The sequence below is a fragment of the Aotus nancymaae genome, unplaced genomic scaffold, assembly GCF_030222135.1.
Source record: "Aotus nancymaae isolate 86718 unplaced genomic scaffold, 86718_ANA_hifiasm-v0.15.2.pri h1tg000029l, whole genome shotgun sequence".
In the NCBI taxonomy this organism is placed as follows: domain Eukaryota; kingdom Metazoa; phylum Chordata; class Mammalia; order Primates; family Aotidae; genus Aotus; species Aotus nancymaae.
The window spans coordinates 15,215,097-15,230,385 of NW_026988442.1; the positions used below are offsets into that span (position 1 = coordinate 15,215,097).

At 50.2% G+C, this 15,289-nt stretch overlaps 1 protein-coding gene across 1 annotated transcript; it reads right to left on the reverse strand.

The window, feature by feature from the left end:
- Positions 1-9,402: 9,402 nt before the first annotated feature.
- On the reverse strand, positions 9,403-14,505 carry GDF5 (growth differentiation factor 5). Its single transcript, XM_012454976.3, has 2 exons — positions 13,576-14,505; positions 9,403-10,839 (listed from the first exon to the last, which is right to left on the reverse strand). The coding sequence occupies exons 1-2, from the start codon at positions 14,204-14,206 to the stop codon at positions 9,965-9,967; spliced, it is 1,506 nt and encodes a 501-aa protein (XP_012310399.2). The 5' UTR covers positions 14,207-14,505; the 3' UTR covers positions 9,403-9,964.
- Between the last annotated feature and the right edge of the window lie 784 nt (positions 14,506-15,289).

The following is a 15,289-nucleotide window of genomic DNA, read 5'->3' on the forward strand; positions in this document are numbered from 1 at the left end:
TTCAGGGATCATTTTTACTGTATGAGTACTACCATATAGTAAAATATATTATGTATCCAAAATATATTATATATATCATGGAGTTCCTGGTACCAGGTTTTACTACTGTTTTCCTTCTGAACCAACTCTCAAGTGATATGTCTGACTTTTGAGGCCCTGCCTGTTGGGTTTTCTCTGTTCTCCAACCTCTCAGAAGGCAGGTGGACAGCTCAAGTGCACACCTAAGGGACTTGGCAGCTCCCAGCTGAAGCCATCCTTCATAGAGTCTGTGGAACCAATCATCAACATGATTTGAAGGATGGGAAGATATGTCCTCTGCACTTCGCAAACTCATGTTATTCATTTCCTCCTATAGTCCTTATGCTGAACATGTCTTCCTTCAAACCTGCTATGGCTTGAGTATTTTAAGCATGTCCTCCAAAAGTCCATGTGTTGGAAACTTAATTCCCAATGCCATAGCATTGGGAGGTGGGCCCTAATAAGAGTGTGATTAGGTCATGAGGGCAGAGCCATTGTGAATGGATTAATGTTGTTATCACAGAAGCAGGTTAGTTATTATGAGAGTGGGTTGTTATAAAGCAAATCCAGCCCCTGATGCCTCTCTCTATCTCCCATGTTCGCTTCCACCTTCTGCCCTTAGCCCATGGGATAAAGCAGCACAAGTCCCTCACCAGATGCCAGCACCACACCCTTTAACTTCTCAGCCCCCAGAACTGTGAGCTAAATAAATGTCTGCACATCACAGATTACCCATTTTGTGGCATTCTGTTACAGCAATAGAAAATGGATCAAGACAAACTCCACCCAAGTTTCATTAAATCTTCAGGACCCAGCTCAGTCCCTCATCCTCCATGAAGCCTTCCTACCTTTTTCTCCGCTGTTCCACTCTTTGTCACGTGAACATTTAATTATCTTCTTTCTCTTATTTACCTGAGTTAAACTATTACATATTTCTTTTTTTTCTTTTATTTACCCATTCACCAAATACACTTAAACATATTTCTTCTTTTTTTCTTTTTCTTTTTATTTATTTATTTATTTATTTTGAGACGGAATCTTGCTCTTTCACCACACTGGAGTGCAGTGGCACAATCTCTGGTGACTGTGACCTCCACCTCCCGGGTTCAAGCTATTCTCCTGCCTCAGCATCCCAAGTAGCGTGGACTACAGGCACATGCCACCACATCCAGCTAATTTTTGTATTTTTAGTAGAAACAGGGTTTCACCATGTTGGCCAGGATGGTCTCGATCTCCTAACCTTGTGATACACCCACCTCAGCCTCCCAAAGTGCTAGGATTACAGGCGTGAGCCACCGTGCCCAGCCACTGTTACGTATTTCTCATGTAATTCTTTATTTGTTTCTTTTCTTTTCTTTTTCTTTTTCTTTTTTTTCAGACACAGGTCTCACTCTGTCACCCAGGCTGGAGTGCAGTGGCATGATCTGAGCTCTCTGTAACCTCTGCCACCTGGGTTCCAGTGATCCTCATGCCTCAGCCTCCCAAGTAGCTGAGATGACAGGCGAGAACCACCACACCCGGCTAATTTTTGTATATTTAGTAGAGATGGGGTTTTGCCATATTGGCCAGGCTGGTCTCAAACTCCTGGCCTCATGTGATCCAGCCACCTTGGCCACCCAAAGTGCTGGGATTACAGGAGTGAGCCACTGAGCCCGACCCAGGCTGTATTCTTTACTTCTTTTGTTAATATTTAATATGTCATGTTTGTAGGCCTTGACTCTCCCATTATCAATAAATATAGGTAAAGTTTATAGGCCAGCCATTCTTCAAAGGACTTTTTATGAACATTATATATAACCTTCCCAACAGCTCTATGACATAAGAATTATTATTGTCTCCATTTGACATATGAGGAAACTTGAGGAAAGCTAGATGTGGTGACTTTGCCCAAGGTCACACAGCTAGAATGAGGCATAGCTAGAGTTTGATTTCAGGATGCCTGATGCCATAGCTCAAACCTATGTTCAATGTGCAGGATTGGAGGGAACTTTAGTGTATATCTAGTTAACTTCCCTCTCTTGTACTGTTCTTTCTCTTCCTCTAAACCAAGCTCAAATCCCTTTTCCAGTTTTCCAAGTCATTACTTAAGCTCTTTTTTTAATTTTTGTTTACTTTTTATTTTAATTAATTAATTTATTTTTTATTTTTTATTTTTAGAGATGGGGTCTCGCTATGTTGCCCAGGCTGGAGTGCAGTGGCTATTCACAGGCGTGATCATTACTGATCAGCACCGGAGTTTTGACCTGCTCCATTTCTGACCTGGGCCGGTTCATCCCTCCTTAGGCAACCTGGTGGTCCCCCACTCCCAGGAGGTCAGCATATTGATGCCGAACTTAGTGCAGACACCCAATCGGCATTGCACACTACAGCCCAGAACTCCTGGACTCAAGAGGTCCTTCAGCCTCAGCCTCCCGAGTAGCTGGGACTGCAGGCACGCGCCACTGCACCCGGCAATTTATTTATTTATTTTAAGATGGAGTCTCACTCTGTTGCCAGAGTGATGCTGGAGTGCAGTGGCAGGATCTCGGCACATTGCAACCTCTGCCTCTTTAGTTCAAGAGATTCTCCTGCCTCAGCCTCCCAAGTAGTTCAGATTACAGGCACACGCTACCACACCCAGCTAATTTTTTTTTTTTATTTTTAGTAGAAACAGGGTTTCATCGTGTTGGCCAGGCTAGTCTCGAACTCCTGACCTCAAGTGATCCTCCTGCCTTGGCCTTCCAAAGTGCTGGGATTACAGTCGTGAGCCACCATGCCTGGCCTATTTTTTCTTTTTTTGAGACAGAGTCTCCCTCTGTTGCCCAGGCTGGAGTGCAGTGGTGTGATCTCAGCTCACTACAGTCTTGACCTCGTAGGCTCAAGCAATCCTCCCACCTCAACCTCCTAAGTAGCTGGGACTACAGGCACACACCACCATGCCTGGCTAGTTTTTTAATTTTTTGTAGTGATGGAGTTTGATTATATTTTCCAGGTTGGTCTGAAACTCCTGGTCTCAAGGAGTCCTCCTACTTCAGTCTCCATAAGTGCTGAGATTATAGATGTGATCCACCACACCCACCCCTAAGCGCTTCTTGACATGGAGAACTTAGTATTTTGCCTTTTCCATCTTTAGACTTAAAAAGTTCCCTTTTAAATTCCTCTGACCTCTGCCTAAGGAGGAATATAGTATAGTAGCTCATCTGTACAATGGAGATTATAGTAGCTGTCTCCCAGGATGGTTGTAAGGAATGAATTGAAGTCAGGACAAAAGTGTTCCGCACAGTGCCTAGCACCAGGAACTGCTGAGCACATGCAGCAATTGGCTCTCCTTTACTTCTCTTTATAGGTCTGTGCTTTGGAGCCGTGCAAACCAATCACTTCTCTTTTACCCATGGTAGTCCTTCAGTCCTTTTTTTTCTTCAAGACAGAGTCTTGCTATCGAGACCATCCTGGTCAACATGCTGAAACCCCGTTTCTACTAATACAAAAAATTAGCTGGGCATGGTGGTGCGTGCCTGTAATCCCAGCTACTCAGGAGGCTGAGGCAGGAGAATTGCCTGAACCCAGGAGGCGGAGGTTGCGGTGAGCCGAGATCGCGCCATTGCACTCCAGCCTGGGTAACGAGCGAAATTCCGTCTCAAAAAAAAAAAAAAAAGACAGAGTCTTGCTCTGTCACCCAGGCTGGTGTGCAATGGATTGATCTCAGCTCACTGCAACCTCCGCCTCCCGGGTACAAGCAATTCTCCTGCTTCAGCCTCCCCAGTAGCTGGGACTATAGGCCACCACGTGTCACTACACCCAGATAATTTTTGTGTTTTTAGTAGATACCGGATTTCACCATGTTGGCCAGGCTGAACTTGAACTCCTGATCTCATGATCCACCCACCTCGGCCTCCCAAAGTGCTGGGATTACAGACATGAGCCATCGTGTGGGGCCACTCCTTCAGTCTTGAAGGCTGTGATCATTTCCACTAAGCTGTCATCATTCTGCTCCTCCTCCTCCCTTTCTTTTCTTATCTCTATATCTCTAGTTTCTTCCAGTGACTCTCACAGGGCATTGTTTCTAGGTGCCTTACTATCCTGTCCTCCTCTGCCCCTCCCACTGTGTTCACTGAACAGAGTGAAACCACAATTTCCTTGTGTTTGTACACTATGTGTCTGTTAATGAAGCCCACAATTGTATTAGCATTTAGGCCGCCACATTATGTTTAGCCAGCTCCAGCTAGCTCCATTCAGTTCACAGCCACCTACAACACCATTTCTTCCCCATCTGAAATCGTGAAATCACATTTTTTTTTTACATTCTCTACTGATCATGTACAGTTGGTTTCATGAATTCAGATGGATAATTTGACTGTTTTCTCTCTTTTATTTTATCTCCTCTGATTCAGCCTATCTTATCCTAACATTCTTTGGAATCTTTATTTCTTCTTCCATTTGTGCATAGATATTGAGGACAGGATTCATTGCAAGGTAAGAGAATTCCTGTAAAGCACAATACCCAGTATGCAATAAGTCCTTGATAAACATTAACAATTGTAATTGTTGTTGTTATTATTATTATATGAGACGGAGTTTCGCTCGTTACCCAGGCTGGAGTGCAATGGCGTGATCTCGGCTCACCGCAACCTCCGCCTCCTGGGTTCAGGTAATTCTCCTGCCTTAGCCTCCTGAGTAGCTGGGATTACAGGCACGCGCCACCATGCCCAGCTAATTTTTTGTATTTTTTTAGTAGAGACGGGGTTTCACCATGTTGACCAGGATGGTCTCGATCTCTTAACCTCGTGATCCACCCTCCTTGGCCTCCCAAAGTGCTGGGATTACAGGTGTGAGCCACCACGCCCGGCCGTAATTGTTATTATTATCCTCAGCACAGCGTGTGGCCCATAGTAGACCCTGAATAAGTAGTCATTGATTAATGAATGAGTGACTGGATCCATGATTGATGAAATGAATGAATGTCCCCTCTCCTGAACCCTAGGCCCAATAAATTTGATATCATCCTTCTTTTACAGATAGGAAAACTGAGGCTCAGAGAGGTTAAGTAACTTGCCCAAAGTAGCTCAGCTGGAGAGTGGGAAAACTGGGACTGGAACTCAGGTCTGCCTGATTCCCAGGCCTGTGTGACTAACACTTCCCCACTGGACTTCCTCACATCAGTGTTCAGGTCAGAACTAGTTGTGGAGTCAGAAGTCTGAGGGGTTTCCTGAGGTTGTATGTTCCAAGCCCTAGAAAAGTGGATTCTCCTGTTGTGACCCTGGGACAAGGAGATGTGGAGGTGCCACGAGATGGGGAGCAGAGCACTGGAAGCCTCTTCTCTTTTCTCTCCCATGGGCCTCTCAATTTTCACTGCCCTAAACTCTGCTTAGCTATTCCTCCCAAGAAACTAACAGCACTGTGTGTCCCCAAGGAGAAACTTTTAAGACCAAGGAGCCAAGACTCAGGGAGGTGATTCATTCACCAGCTTGCCAGGACGGCAGTCAGTGGAGTCAGGGGCCCAGAGAGCAGCAGCAAGAATGGTACAAACAGCACTGAGGGCCCAGCACAGTGGCTCACACCTGTAATCTCGGCACTTTGGGAAGCCAAGATAGGAGGATCGCTTGAGGCCAGGAGTTCAAGAGCAGCCTGGCCAACATGATGAAACCCTATCTCTACTAAAAATATAAAAATTAGCCTGGTGGCACACACCTGTAGTCCCAGCTACTCAGGAGACTGATGCAGGAACACCCCATGAACCCAGGAGGTGGAGGTTGCAGTGAGTGAGCCGAGATTGTACCTAGGTGACAAGAGGAATACTCTGTCTCAAAAAAAAAAAAAAAAAAACACTGAGGGCCAGGTGCAGTGGCACACGCCTGTAATCCAGCACTTTGGGAGGCCAAAGCAGGAGGATCACTTGAGGCCAGGAGTTTGAGACCAGCCTGGGCAACATAGTGAGACCCCATCTCTTTAAAAAAAGTTTAAAAATTAGCCAGATGTAGTGGCACACATCTGTGGCCCTGGTACTTGGGAGGCCAAGGTGAAAGCTGCAGTGAGGCGCCCACCACCACACCCAGCTAATACTTGTATTTTTAGTAGAGACAGGGTATCACCATGTTGGCCAAGCTGGTCCCGAACTCCTGACCTTTTGATCCGGCCACCTCGGCCTCCCAAAGTGCTGGGATTACAGGCATGAGCCACTGCACCCGGCCAACCCTGTCTTTAAAGAAAAAGAGAAGAAGAGCTCGGACCTGCAGGAACCTGTAGTTATCACTCTGCCTTTTTGGATATCAGCTTCCCCATCTGTAAAAAGTGAGGGTGGAGAGTTCTTGCCTTTCCTGCTTCTTGGGACTATTCGAGGCATGGTAATGGTAACAGCTAACATTTCCTGAGTGCCACCTCTGTGCCAGCTACTGTGTTGAGTGCTTTGCATATTCTTGCAGATAGCGCTATGAAATAAGCATATTGTTTACCCTCACTTTCTTTTTTCTTTTTCTTTCTTTTTTTTTTTTTTTTGAGACGGAGTCTCATTCGTTCTGCTGCCCAAGCTGGAGTACAGTGGCATGATCTCAGCTCACTGCAACCTCCACCTCCCAGGTTCAAGCAATTCTCCTGCCTCAGCCTCTGGAGTAGCTGGACTACAGGCACATACCACCATGCCTGGCTATTTTTTCGTAATTTTAGTAGAAACGGGGTTTCACCATGTTAGCCAGGATGGTCTTGATCTCCGGACCTCATAATCCACCCGCTTCAGCCTCCCAAAGTGCTAACAGGCATGAGCCACCACCCCCAACCTTCTTCTTCTGCCTTTTTTTTAACAAATGAGGAAACCAAGGTTTATGGAATTAAGTTACTTACCCAAGGCCTCTAACTCTAAGTGACAGAACTGAAATTTGAAACTGTACAGCCTTTTGAGTCCTTCAGAACTGAGAAACCATGAGGGGGGAGAGTGTTTGTGGACTCTCAAGTGTGATAGATGCCTTATACCCTTTGGGGCAAGAATGAACAGAACCAGTTTGCAGCTTGTTATGGTTGTGGCTGGAGGTGAGTGGCTGGGGGAGAGTGTTTTCCAAGGAGGCAGTTGAATAGATCCAGTGGTTAGCATGGATGCCCTGATCATATCCCCAGAGTCTGGGTGGGAAAAGGCAGGAGGGTTCACAGTCCAAAAGAGAGCCCTGGGGCAGGTTGAGGTGGTAAAGGAAACTCCTAGGGTGTGGATCCAAACAGTCCATTGGAAGCCCAGGCCTTCAGCAGGAGGAGCACTGTGGCTCAGATGACCCGAACCTCTCTGACAGGGCTAAGGCAGAGAGAAGCCCCAGTTCAGTCAGAACTTCCTTTTTTTTTTTTTTGAGATGGGGTCTCACTTTGTCACCCAGGTTGGAATGCAATGGCACGATCTCAGCTTACTGCAACCTCCGCCTCCCAGGTTCAAGTGATTCTCCTGCCTCAGCCCCCCAAATAGCTGGGATTACAGGTGCACACTGCCACGCCCAGCTTATTTTTTGTATTTTTAGTAGAGATAGGATTTCACCATGTTCCCCAGGCTGGACTTGAACTCCTGAGCTCAGGCAATCCACCCACCTTGGCCTCCCAAAGTGTTAGCATTACAGGCGTGAGCCGCCGTGCCTGGCCTCAGTCAGAACTTTCCAAGAAACCAGGGACACGCAGTCCAGGAGATAAGTCCCTGTGGGAGCCAGCCCCACCCGTGACCCCTTCATCTTGTCTCTCTGCCCTTGGGTCTCTGGCTCCCCGGCTTCTCCACTGCTTTCCCTGGATCCCCAGCTCCCTCCTTGGCTTCCCCAGCACCTCCCTTCCAGGCCATTCTCCCCTCACACAAACCAGAGCTCTGTCTGCCATGGCGGCTCCTTTGTTTACCTCCAGAGCTGCCAGGCCCACCACTAGCCAAACACAGCGAAGCCCAGCCAGCGAGGGGAGGCTCCAGGCTCAGTCTGGTCCCTCAGAGACAGGTAATGGCCTCCAGGCCAGGGAGGCAGCTCAAAGGTAGGCTCCCCGCTCACTGTGCTCTTGGTTCAAGTCCTGACAACCCAAGCTTCAGGCCTAGAGGGAAAGGGCACAAGGTCTGCCCATAGCTGGGCAGGAGTCCCTCTTGTTGAAACAGCTTTGGCGAGGAGCCCCGGATATCAAAGACCCAGCTGGAGAGAGGTGGGGGAAAATGCTGAGGCCCTCTGGGTGGGAAGTGGAGGCTTAGCCTGCTTCTGGTTCTCCCTGTGTCTCTTCAGCCAGGTAGAACTGGAGCCCTCACCCCAAGGCATCCAGGTGCCTGTTTCCCCACGAGGGCTGTGTTCCCCTCCCAAAACTCTGTGTCCTGTGCCTCCCCTACCATTCCAGCTGAGAAAAGGAAGTGAGCATTTACTCTGGGCCAAGCCCCAAGCAGGAAACACTGTCAGGATATACCTGGCATTGGTCTGTCTGAGGTTAGTGGGAGCTTATTTATCTGATGTATAAGTATGTATTTGTATAACATGTAACATAAAGGCAGGGGGCTCCAATTCTGTTTTGGAAGCTGGGAGCTGATGGGCAAGCAGTGAGGAGTAGTGAGGGTGCCAAGCTGGAGGGCAACAGGGTCACAGGCAAGGTCATCTGAGGAACAGTGGTCGGTGGTGAGAGGAGATGCCCCAACAGGGAGGAGGAGAACCCTGGCAGCCCAGATTCCCCGGGGGAGAGACAGAGGACTCTTTATTTATTTATTTATTTATTTATTTATTTGAGATGAAGTTTTGCTCTGTCACCCAGGCTGGAGTGCAGTGGCACTATCTCAGCACACTGCAAACTCTGCCTCCCCGGTTCAAGCGATTCTCCTACCTCAGCTTCCCAGGTAGCTGGGACTACAGGTGCCCACCACCACCACGTCCAGCTAATTCTTGTATTTTTAGTAGAGATGGGGTTTCACCATATTGGCCAGGCTGGTCTCAAACTCCTGACCTCGTGATCTGCCCGCCTCAGACTCCCAAAGTGCTGGGATTACAAGCATGAGCCACCAAGCCAGGCAGAGGACTCCTTCAATGGTGCCCAGGTAATTCTGTGAGTATGGGGGTGGCAGGGGCAGGCAGATATTGGTGAATGAAGTAGGAATGATCTTAGAAGAAACAAAATCCCCAATTTCGCTCCTTTTTAGGGATCCATTTTGAAGACAACTAACTTGACTGAGGAATGTCAAGAAGAAAATCTAATTCTGTTGCCAGGCCCCAATGGAGCAAATAGAGCTCGAGACCCAGTGGCCTTTGGAAGGAACAGGAATGGGGTTAGAGGTGAGCCCTGTCCCATTCTGCTTCAGTTTCCAGGAGCAGGGGTGGGGATGGGGCTCTGAAAACTGAGTTTATACGTGAAGCAACCCAACTCCCCGCTCCGGGTCAGTAATTCTTCATGGGGCCACTGGGTCCCCTGGAGTAAACAAGAAATTTTCCACAGTTTTAGGCACAGTTTTGCTTTTTATCTCATCAATATACATTTTAATCTAACAGTCTAACAGCCTCACACTCCTCAACCCTGTCCAAGCCCTCTCCCCTTCTCTCCCACCCTTGCCCAATGAGCTTCTCATCTGTTGCAGGGACAGGAAGTCACCAGGCACAAAGGTGATTTGAGGAGGCAGTGGCACCTGTGGCTCTCCTGAGAGGTGCTTAGGAGAGGCCAGAGGCCAAGGAGGCCCAGGTGAGGAGAAGTGGTGGGCTGAGTCTCATCCGAAAACACTGTCTCCTGGGACTCAGTCCCATTCAGAGTCTGTCTCCCTGGGCCTGGGCCTGCCACTGATCACATCAGCAGACAGGCAGCAATCCTCAGGCAGGGGAACTTGTGGATAAAAGGAGGCCTTTAGCCCAAGTCACACTCAGAGAGCGAGCAAGCCTGTTGGAATCCCCTTTCACGCAAGCAGTGGAGATGCTCCTGCTGCAGCTTCCTGACCCCTCTGTGATTCCAGGAGTGCGGGAAGGGGCTCTCCGGATGTGCCACCCGGGAAGACAGAGGGCCAGTGCTGCTACCTGCAGCCACATGACTCTACGACCATGTCCTCATACTGCTTATACACCACGTTGTTGGCAGAGTCAATGAAGAGGATGCTGATGGGACTCAGCCGCGTGGGCACACAGCAGGTGGGTGGTGTGGACTCAGGGTCCATGGAGTTCATCAGAGTCTGAATGACTGCATGGTTCGTGGGCTCCAGGTGGGAGCGCAGAGGGAACTCGCACAGCCCCTCGCAGTGGAAGGCCTCGTACTCAAGGGGTGCGATGATCCAGTCGTCCCAGCCCATGTCCTTGAAGTTGACATGCAGGGCCTTCCGACTGCAGCGAGCCTTGAGGTTCTTGCTGGGTCGCTTGCCCTGGCGAGTGGCCAGTGGGGCCCGCCGTTTTCGCCGCTGGCTGAACAGGTACTCGTACACAGTCTTATCATCCTGGCCGGAGCGGGCCTTAATCTCATTAAAGAACAGGTCCCGTTTCTTGGTGCGGCCAAACACCAGGAACAGGGCCTTCTCGTGGACCTGCCGGGCGGCACGATCGAAGCCCAGGCCACGGAGGTCCACGGCCCGGCCCCGTTCCCAGGCCTCCAGCTCCAGGCACAGCTGGGCCGAGTTCTTAAAGTTTCGGAAGAGCTTCCAGATGTCGAACACCTCCCAGCCAGATCCGTCCAGACCTGGCACGGAGCGCACATCCAGCAAGGCTGCCGGCTGCCGGCCGCTGGGGCAGCTGGACAGCTTCAGCTGGGCAGCCCGCCCGCCTCCGGGGGCCGCTGGCTTGGCGGTGTCCGAGGGCTTCTTCCGCAAGATCCGCAGCTCGGCCCCCAGAAGCCCATCCTTCTCCAGGGCACTAATGTCAAACACGTACCTCTGCTTCCTGACCACGGGACCTCGGTCATCTAGAGAGAACACCCAGAAGTCATTTCCTACAATCTCACCAAGGAAGCCAGCCAGTCACCTCGAGGCTGTGGGGGAAGGCCCCAGCTCTCTCTCCCTCCAGAGAGCTTTCTCTCACCTCTGCCCTATTCTGACAGAAGCCAAGAACCAAACCACTGAGAGCCTTTTTCAAAATGAGGGCACTTCCTACACAGTCAATCAAGTAGGGGTGTTCATCTGCAGATGTGGGTGGGGATGATTGGAGTGATTCTGGTGTTTGTGTCATGATCTCTGTGTATCAGAGATTTATCAGCCTTGTAACTGCCTTCTACCTCTCTCTCTCCCAGCCACAAGCTAAGGTGGTATCTCATTTCCGATATAGGTGGAGTGGGCATTCAAATTACTCCCGTTGACTGGGCACAGTGGCTCACATCTGTAATCCCAGCACTTTGGGAGATTGAGGTGGGTGGACTGCTTGAGCTCAGGAGTTCGAAACCAGCCTGCAAAACATGGTGACACCATGTCTCTACAAAAAATACAAAAATTAGCTGGGCATGGTGGCGTGCACATGTAGTCCCAGCTACTCAGGAGGCTGAGGTGGGAGGATTGCCTGAGCCCAGGGAGGCTGAGGCTGCAGTGAGCTGTGAACATGCTACTGCACTCCAGCCTGGGCAACAGAGCGAGACCCTGGCTCAAAAAAAATTACACATTTTTCCAAAGGAGAATCCCAAGGTTCAGAAAAGTTAGATGACTTGCTCAAGGTCACCTAGCTAGGAAAAAACAGAGTTGGAACTCTAGCCTAGAGCTTTTTTGTTTTTTGAGACAGAGTCTTGCTCTGTTGCTCAGGTTGAAGTGCAATGGCGCAATCTTGGCTCACTGCAACCTCTGGTTCAAGTGAGTCTCCTGTTTCAGCCTCCCAAGTAACTGGGATTACAGGCGCCTGCCATGATGATGGTCTATTCTTTGTATTTTTAACAGAGGTGGCGTTTCACCATGTTGGCCAGGCTGGTCTTGAACTCCTGACCTCAGATGATCTGCCCGCCTCAGCCTCCCAAAGTGCTGGGATTACAGGTGTAAGCCACCTCCTAGAGTTTTTTATACCCAATTCTCAGCTGTTTCCACCATCCCTTACAGGAGACCTTAGTGTCGTTTTACAGATGAGGCACAGAGATAGGGAGTGACTTATCTAAGGACACACAGCAAGTTAATGATAAAGCTGGTCCACACTGACATACAGCCCAGTTTTCCTGGCTTCCCAGTATAAGGATTTTGTTGCCTATGTGTCTTACCCTCCTGAGTGTGTGAGTGTGTGACAGTTTGTATGTGTGTGTGAGATTGGGTTCATGTATGAGTATAAAGAGTATACATGATTGGACTTGTGTGACTATTTGAAGGGCACATAGATGTATAATGTGTATGATCGATCTTGTGTGTGTATGTAAGAAGGTGTGTGTGCACATGCATACGTGATTCAGTATGTGTGTACGTGTGTGATTCAGCACGAGTATAAACATAAGGCTATGTGTGTGTGTGTGAGAAGCTCAGCAGTATCTCCGAATCAGCATGCTGTCCTTCCTAAATACCAATTTGGCATTGGGGAACTTTCATATAGTACTCTAGAAGGTGACTAATTAGGCCTTTAAACTCCCCATCTCCCCCTCTCCATGCTCCCTTAGTGCTGGGGGGCACAAGGACTTATTTTATGAGCCCCCAAGGGGTCACAGCTTTCCCTGGCTGGGCAGGCAGCCAGGCCACCTCCCCCACCTCAGCCAGACCTGCTGCCTCTATGCCTCCCCCGCCCCCTGGCAGCCCCCTCCAGGCCAGCTCTAATGAGGAGTCTCTCCCACCCTCTGACCCCTCCCCCACGCTGCCAGCCTAGGACTCGGAACCAGAGCAAATGAGCTGCATGTATCTTAAGCGACCAACAGCCCACCTCCCTCTTCACACTAGAAAGAAACTGAGGCCCTGAGAGGGGGAGGGACTTGCTTAGATACCACAGCAAGTGGAGAGGAAAAGTTGCGACAGTAACACTACGTGAGCAGAGAGAGACAGAGGGGAGCAGGTATTCTCCCAGGTTAATGAGGAGAACGAGGCATGTTCAAGACAGGAACTAAAGTTTTTGTGTTGGAAGGGCTCTCAGAAACCACCCTGTCTAACCCCATGTAGGTGTACAGATGGGAAAATGGAGACCCCAAGTGAGAAGGGGCTTTCCCAGTGTCACACTGTGAGGCAGACCCTAGGCTACTCCCTCCCCACGTATCCGAACGTCATTCCATGACTCCAAGATGCCCCGTTTACTGTGTGCACCTATCTCGCCTCCTTTATCCCCTTGCCTGAGAGCAAAGTTGCAGAACCATGGGGAGCTCAAGATTCATTTCTTTCTCTGCCATCTGAGATCATCTACAAACCCCTGGAGCCTGGGAAGTTGGGTCAGCCAGCAGGTACAGATGCACAGCTGGGTAATCAAGTCTTGGGATCTGGTCTCCAACCCTGCCACCAACTGGCAGGTCTTGTCTCCTCTCTGGCTTTACTGCTCGCCCTGCACCTTGCAGGCATCGGACCTGGTGATTCCTAGGTGCCCTCCAGCGCTGATGTGCAGGCAGCCTGGGATCCGCTATGTGTCAGTGTCCCCAGACACCCACCCCGGGTCAGATGCACACAGCGTCTCCCACCAGGGCTGTGCCAGGGCTCTGAAAGCCCCTCCATTCATGCAGATGCCCCTCCCTCTGAGCCATGCCCCTGCCACCCCGCCCCCTCACCTTGCCCTTTGTCAATAAAGCTGGTGATGGTGTTGGCCAGGCCAGCCTCCAACTTCACGCTGCTGTTGGCTCCCTTTCTGTCAGCATCGGACAGCGTCCTGTACAGCGAGAGCATGTACTCGTGGGGTGTGACGGGGGGCGGGCGGAACGGCTCCTTGGGCTCTCGAGGGGACCCGGGCTCCCTGGCCTTCTTCAGCAGGAAGGAGCTGGGGACAGATCCTGCCTTTGGGGGTGGCTTGCCCCCGGGAAGCTGTCCTTTTGGGGTCACAGTCCGTGCTGTAGCCTGCCTTGTTTGGGGAGGGTGTCCTGGCTTGGGTTCAGGGCCACCCAGTCTGGGGGGCAGCTTTTTGGGGTCATCCTTCTTGGGCTGTGTCAGGCCTCCTGTCTGCCCGGTGCCTCCCTTTGCCCTGGCATTGGCATTGGTGGACCCCCCACCATAGCCGTGACCCCCTGGCCTGAAGACGTTCCGGACCAGAGGGGGCCTCTCCTTGGCCTCTGCTTTGGCCAATCCGGGCCTGGTCCCCTGGGGTCTCTGGCCCAAGTCAGGGGCACCCAACACAGTGCGGATGAATTCCAGGTCCAGCCAAGCCAGGTACCAAAGCAAGAAAGTGAGGAGTTTGGGGAGTCTCATCCTCTGGCCAGCCGCTGAATGACACCAAAGAGAACAGCGGCAGCAGCGAAGGTGCCTCTGGTTTGGCAGGAAAAACCATGAAAGGAGTGGACTTTCAAAAGCAGCGGCAGCAGCAGTAGCAGCAGAAGGAAAGGCTTTCTCCTCAGTCTGAGACTCTTGAAGTCTGCCGGGCGTGTGTCTGTATCCAGTCCCATAGTGGAAATGCTCTCTATCCAGACGTGCACCGTCTCCAGTCAGCAGCTGAAAATAACTCGTTCTTGAAAGGAGAAAGCCGACCGCCCCCTTTCTCCTGCACAACTGACTGAGGGCTTGAAGGAGGCTTGTATAAGGCTGAGGGATTTTTCCAAGAAGGAAGAATGGCGTAATACTGCCTGTGTGCTCCAGTTTTTTTTTTTTCCCCTAGTTTTGAATCCTTTCCAGTGAAAATACTTCACACACACACAAACACACACACACACACACACACAGGCCTGCAGGTGCTCAGAAAAATCTTTTACAAACCTGAGCTCAGGAATTGGAAACGGAATTCCAACCCAAACCAATTTAATTACTCTCTGATGTCATGCTGTCTAAACTCATTTAAGTGCGATATATTTATGTGAAAAAAATCACCGCTGCCCTTTCGAGGCTATGGCTCACGGGGGCTCTTGGCACAGAGCCCCGCAGTGGGACTCTAGGCTTAGGGGGCCTCCCCCTCCACGGAGCAGACTCAGGGGTCTTCACCTCCACCTCGTGGAGCAGCCCACCCCACCTTCCCGAGGAGAGATGCTGAAGAATGAGCTCAAAGATCTTAAGCCCCAGAAGCATGGGGAGTGTGGGTTTGTAGTTAAGTCCTTAGAGGGTTTTTAAAGCAGTTTCAACTCCTGCGTCTAGTCTGGGACTTGGGGTGTGTGTGTGTGTGTGTGTGTGTGTGTGTGTGTGTCTGTGGGTGTGTGTGCCTGTTTGTGTGTATTAGTAGTGGGGACAGCACAGATGGCAGCATTTACCCACAGTTTCTTTTATTTTAATAAACTCGTGGTGACCCAGAGACTGAAAAATATCAGTGCCAACTACACCCCCTCCCTACTCCCAAATGCCATTGAC

Excerpts from the sequence above, each read along its gene's own strand:
- GDF5 (XM_012454976.3), bottom strand. The coding sequence starts at position 14,206 with ATGAGACTCCCCAAACTCCTCACTTTCTTGCTTTGGTACCTGGCTTGG. Across the intron at positions 10,840-13,575 it reads CTTTATTGACAAAGGGCAAG|ATGACCGAGGTCCCGTGGTC; the intron begins GTGAGGGGGCGG and ends TGTTCTCTCTAG.